General features: G+C 37.6%; 1 protein-coding gene across 1 annotated transcript in view; it reads right to left on the bottom strand.

Annotated features, from left to right (window-relative positions):
- Positions 1-1,109: 1,109 nt before the first annotated feature.
- The window catches only part of LOC150079098 (uncharacterized), a 159,542-nt gene continuing 153,958 nt past the window's right edge, over positions 1,110-6,693 (bottom strand). The window contains exon 9 of the mRNA XM_090383584.1: positions 1,110-2,652. Coding sequence (XP_090239710.1) covers positions 1,859-2,652 — 794 coding nt within the window. The 3' untranslated portion in view covers positions 1,110-1,858. The remainder of the gene's footprint in view (positions 2,653-6,693) is intronic.

Genomic DNA, 6,693 nt, shown 5'->3' with positions numbered 1-6,693 from the left:
TTGTGACACGCTTGTTATAAACTTGGGAGGAAGGGAGATGCATATGTGACCTATGCTTGCACAGTATTTTCCTCAAGCAAATTGTCCATGGAATACGTGCAATTCATCGATAGCGACGTATCATCGCTTTAATATCTACGTTCAAATTTCAAGCGATTTAAACGCTGTGATTTAAACTACGAGTTTAAAGAATTTGATGCCATTCTTCTCTAACAATGGTAAACAAATATTGCACTTTCTCAACAAGAAGCACCAAAGTCATGCGTAGTAAATGATTTTTATACAGGATGGCTCTCCACAACACTTCATTATTAGAGTGGAGCGGCCTCCAAGGAGTCTCTCTCACTTGACCACGATGGATTTTTCCTTTGAAGCTGTACCAAAGAAAGCCCAGGGCTGTATAGCAGTCAGACTATGTATGAAGAATATAATAGCATTTTCCAAACATAAGTTTAATAATTATGTCTGTTATTAATTCATCCTAACTTCTTTAAGATAAATATCAGGCCATTTCTTCTTTGTATTTTCAGCCCAAGCGCGACTTAGGATATCTTTTCCGATAGAACTGAACTGGCCAAAGGTTCGATTAAACTCGAAAACTTTTCATATGGTTGTTCACGTATTACATTCTATTACTAGCAGCTGATGATTATTGCATTGTATATATAAATAAGTATTTTCACTACTACACCAAATAATATATTAAAGGTAAATTTTAAAGTATTCGTTCAACGTGCTTCGCACAAGATGATGGAGCCGAGTACGAGGTCATCTGTAGTTTTTCCAGTGGGTTCTAAAATAATTAGAGCGAGGAACTGTACGCGCAGAGCAAACTCGTTGTGTTAAAGAGGTGAGAGATGCACTCGTATGACCATAGTGCATCCAAACGCTGTTGAATTTTACTGAAAGAAATGGAAATCGTCTATTTGCAATGTTTTATTTGCTTATTTATAAATTACCTTTCCCATATTATTTTACCTACACGCAAACCAATTTCTTTCTTTTAAACTGCATGTCATGTCGTTGATATATTTAGATACGAACTTTATGTGGTTTTAATATTTAAGTGGAATGTGTTTTCAGTATAAAGAAAGACAAAACTATGAGACTCCTTACAAAATGCTTTATCTAGCATTTCTTTATGTACCTTAACTCAATACATACTTACGAAAGACAGGCGTCTTTTTGGGATAAATGTGGGTCCGTCCATATTTTTAAGGCCACGCGCATCTGGCAAACTCCCGGTTCTGAGATCAGAGAGGGGGAGGGGTAAAAAAAAAACAAAAAAAAACCGACCCTTGGTGTGCGTTTGCAGTCTTGAAGAGGACCGATGATATGTGAAGGACAGAATGGTGCAGGAAGAGACCACACCAAGAGTCCAAACATGTCACACAAGAGAACTCCTAAAAAGCTACGTTTTTGGCCCATACATGCGCCACGACGAAGGCGCACTGGTGTCATGCAATAAATGATTAGTCTAACCCCAAAGAGGTCTTTCAAAGCCAAAATGAGGTGCAGTAGTTCTTTTCACAGATCACCACGGAACTGGTCACTAATACAGATGGTGTCGAAATCCTCCTGTTTATATTATGAAACTTTAGCACTGTAAATGTCAAAAAAACAGAATGGAGTGTAAATAGCTCTTTCATCCCTAAACGATTCAATCTTCAATAGTAGAATGGAAACATCACGTAGTCTACATTTTCTCAAATAAGTGACATAGAACATTAGTGATGTATTTTAGTCCTCCTAAGACTTGAAGTCACCAGATTAAAAATGGTTCCTTGAGATTCTCAATGAGAAAGAGTTGAATTATAAATGGAAAATTTAAGGAACATTGACTAAATGAGACAAAACGTCAGTGTTGGACTATGACATCTGGTGCTGACTGAGTCGATTCCATACTGTGTGGACGCGAAGTATCGTTCATCTCAATGACCGCTTCAGCCCTGAATTGATTAGGATTTCTTTGAGTTTCACTTTCTGGATTCGGATTGTTCACTAAAGTTCGATAAGTATTGGCCCTGTTGTTTCGAACACACTGTATTTCGTTGTTTGGTTCTACCTTCCCTACCCTTGTCCCTCTCTCTGCAGGACCCATTCGGGATGGTCCCCGTTCCCCCACCTCCCTGCTGCGGTCCTTTGTGTGGGAGGGTAGATGCGGGGGTATGGCTGTTAAAGGAATTCCGGTTTCGGTCTGAATGCAGTCTTTTTGTTCACATATGAACGGCTGGAACTGTCTCTTTCCATCCGGGCCTATTCTTGGCACATTTCGAGCTGTTGGGATGCTTTCCCCTCCATTCGGCTGCTTCCTAAATACGCTTAGGTCCACCTCTGGCACGTAACAACCTCCATCTTCCTCGTCTTCTCCCCATCGAGGTCCCGTCCTTTTGGCTCCGATTTGAGCAGCTTGAAGAGCGAGCGCGGCTTCCATTGCACGATCAGGACTTCCGACACTTCGATCCACTCCGCCTTCCACCGAAGCTTCCTTAGACCTCCTCGCTTTGTATTCTCTCTTTCTTTCGCGGCGTTCCTTGACCTTGTTGTAGCAAGAGATGCTAATGGAAACGCACATTCCTGTCACTAAGCAGAAAAATACTACAAGGATGACAATCATGTGTTCCGACGTAAGAACAATACCAAACATGGAAGCTAGAAGAAAAATAAAATCTCGTAAATAATAGACATACAGGAAGCATATAAAATTTATTTTTTGCAAATTACAGGTTAAAATCACATATCGATATAATGTTATTTTATGCATTTGTTACAAATTTAGACTAATAATACATAAATGCTTAAGGAGTACAGTTGGATTTCCATAAGCTATCAGTATATCTTCAGTTGTCTTGGTTAAACTGGAAACAATATCACTGATTTAAATATTTGCTGTCTCACACCAAAGGCATATTCGAATGTGATACTGATTATTTTTATTGCATTTTCCACTGGACTAGTAAAAGAGTTAACATGCTTGATAACCAAAGGGCTATTATAAGATATTAAAATGCTTAGGTAATATAATACACTCTTGTTAACATTGAGTAAAATGTCATCTCTTCTCTTAACAATCATGGATCCATTCCAAGAATCAGCGTACATGCAGATTTCAGACGATAACTTAAAAATTAAAGCGTTTGTACTTTATACGCACGAAAGATGTTTTATGTCAAAATATCTTTGGCTTGGAAGAAGTTGGCGCAATTCATTTGTAGAATAGACTCATAAGGAAGACGATTGTGACGTCACAGTCATACTTCCTGAAGGAAGGATGATTGCAACAATGCAAATATTTGTATTTCCGTTACATTCCATTGTTTGGTATAGATGTTTCACTTCAAAAATTAATAAAACTAAGCATGGGTACCTTAACGATGCTATTAACTGCCCGATTTTCCAAAATAATAATTATTTTCTTTTTTCGAATATATATCACATGGGATATCCATTATACTGTAGCTGAAGCACCGGTTACTATTCTTAATGACATGCGCATAAATAGTGCATTATACTGTAAATTGTGAATTACTAACTTTTGCTAAGGCGCACATTAACGAGCTTATATTTTATCGCAGGTGCAAACCCCAGCAATTGATTTTTTTAAAATTATTTATTTGCATTTTCATCGATGGATTTTAGCTGCAGCTGAAATCCACTGCCTTGGTGCCTGGAATGCATTTTTTTAAGGATGTAGAACATGTATATTAAATAGACTGCCAGCAACACACCTTATGAGGGTGGCGCGGCTGCCACACTAACCCCCTTCCCTCAAGAGTAAAATCCGCAGCGAAAACGCTGCGGAATTTAGTCTACTCGCGTCCCTAGCCCTATCAAATTTTCGTGTACCCCTCGGCGCGAAGGGCGGTTTGTCTGTTGTGAGGGGAAAACCGGAGTCAATCCCGGTGAAAAACCTCACGACCACGGTTTGAGACCGCCAAACTCAATGCTGAATGCCCCTGGGAAAATCCCCATGAGGTAGTGCTGGAATCGAACCTCGATTAGCTAGTCAGCAAGCCGGCAACGTTGCCACAAGGCCACCATGGCCCCGTATGCTATCGCTTTAATTTCACATCATTTCTCACCAGTCGCGTGGTTAGCGTGACGTAATTGCTAAACTTCCGTTACATTCCATTGTTAGGTGCAGCTGTAGATATTTTCACTTAAAAAAAAATCTACCAATTTTCAGTACAATCAGCATGCTTTGCGTGATTCCAACGTCAAACATTTCTATTTAGTAACACGTATAACTACTCTTTTCGAAGAATATTATTCTTGCTTTTATTATCCTACCGAAAAGCCAAATATTTTGGTACAAGTTGTCTTAGCTTCTCTCCTGAATTGTGATACTGTTGTACAGGACCTGATGGGCTACAAGTGGTACCGTAAAAAATTTCTCGAATACAATAGTGCCTGTTCTTACTAATGTTATTCATTATCTGCATTTTCTCTGGTATTTATCCCAATTCTTTCAAAAGTTCACACTTAGTTATCTTCAAAAATCGTGGAGGTAAATGTAATCCTCATGATTATTAACTTTGTGAAAACGCAATCTTCCAGAATTTGAATGTGTACATCCATCCTTTTATCCATGAATTTCACTTCGTAGTTAGTTAGGCCCCCGTTCATTACTTGTTCCACTCTATCCTTACTTTCGCACATTAATCTGAATAACGATCCTCAGCCTGATTGTCTAAACGTTTGATCTGTTCACCATAAAGTGTTTCCTTTTAAGTTAATTAAATAACAGGTCAGCAAAAGTTGTTCGAGAAGGAGCTTCATCATTCATGTTTCCTTCTCTGGCGGAGTGCCACATGGCTCTCCTGTGGGTCCTCCAATGTTTTTCATACAATATTTCAATGGTAAATGTTTGCTGATGACTTTAAAGTCTACAATGTTATCGGTTCGACCTCCGATGCTAATATTTTGCAGTATAATCCATCTCATATTGGCTCAATGAAAACAATATGTCTTTAAATACAAGTGCAAGCTATGTCGGTTTTAAGCCCATACTCAGGCTTAATCCTTTGGCAATATTGAATTATCATGTTAATTAAGAGCAGATCGGAGTTGATTACTTCAGAGACCTTGCTGGGTTGCTATTGCGACCCTTTTCAAGGAACTAAATTTACTTGTTCACTATTGTGTCATTGTTTGGTCTCCGCCTCAGAAATATCTTTCGCAACTACTCAAACGTATTGAAATCAAATTTATTGGGTTCTTTGTTTCCAGTTCCATCGCAGAAATTACAACGCTCTAAGGTTTTCGTTTAATTCCTCTTAATTAGGCCCTAACCTCCAGTCTTCTTGTTTAATTTATAATTTAGTTAACCATTTGGACTCTCCTGTTCTAACTCTTATTCCTTGACACATTCATCGTGCACGTTCTCCTCGCCTCTTCTTAGGATTGATGTTTTGTTCAGGAAGCTGACACACTCTTTAACAAACTCTTTCTAAATTCTACTATTATGTTTATTAAGACTAACCAAGGGTATTTAGCTTATCATTATCGTACATTCGTTTTAATTCTTATTTTGTACCTCTGCTTACCACTATAATGTATGTATTATTCGAAATAAATATAAAATTTATTTAGGAAGTTTTACAATAACAACTAGAAAAATGTGTGAATCTTTATTTCGCTCTTGCTGCTGGATTTCGATTGTGGTTTTTTTAAGAGTTCGGTGCAGAAGCGTTATAAATTAAGAGTTACAAAGACCAGATTACGTGGAATAATAAACTTCGGAAAATGCATGACAACAGACACTAAATAAAAGAGTCCACCAAAAGCAGCGGTCAACTTTGACAGTGAAACTAAGGAGAAAATGAGAAGCTGCAAAAAGGAAAACTTTTTGAAGAAGAATGTGGATATCAAAGGAAAATTAGATGAAATATACTGTGATGATGGGTGGAAATAGATTGCCAAACCTAGCCCGATTGTATACTTTCTGTTAAAGGAATAGAAGACATCTGTGAAGACTACTTTTTAAGTCATCTATTATACAAGGAAGCACGAAGAGCTTGCATTATTGTTCTTCAACCTTCTTCCCAAAAATAACCGCTTTTTTTTGTCATTGGAGGTTTAGCTATAATTGATAACCACTTTTGATTAAGGAAAAATTCTAGGAGGACAGGCACAGAAACATAAAAACACCGGCCAAACAGCCATAAAATATCATCATCTCTATCTATTATGTAATATCAAAACCGTTCTTGAATATCTTTATGAATGATGTTGATCATCCAGTTAATTCATTCTTTGTAAATCAGGATATTATAAAGTTGAACTAGTAGTGTAATTGATAAGAGGGTTTTGTGTTTGGGTATACGTGATTCCCCCAAGAAAAATTGAAGTAATATAAATAAAAAAATCATGACCTTTGGAAGGTAAATTTCCTGATAATCACCGAACATTAAACTGAAACTTTATTTCTGACCTTTATAACCAACCTCCACGGAATTGTGCGGTCCACATACAAGTCGATCACAGAACTCGGCATAACTTCAGGGAGGTAGGGTAAAATGAATACTTTGTGTTGTAGAAGTATATAAATGTGTCATCATAGTGGGAACTTACTATAAACATTTATTACCAAATTAAATAATCAAAGGATGGTACCTTAAATCTTACCTGGCAATACGCTGCGTTAAGTCGACTTAAATTTTTATTACGGAAACTCAACATGAAGCAGGAATG

The sequence above is a fragment of the Mastigoproctus giganteus genome, chromosome 10 (assembly GCF_048544385.1).
Source record: "Mastigoproctus giganteus isolate SK-2022 chromosome 10, ASM4854438v1, whole genome shotgun sequence".
Classification (NCBI taxonomy): Eukaryota; Metazoa; Arthropoda; class Arachnida; order Uropygi; family Thelyphonidae; genus Mastigoproctus; species Mastigoproctus giganteus.
This window is presented reverse-complemented; position numbering and strand designations above follow the sequence as displayed.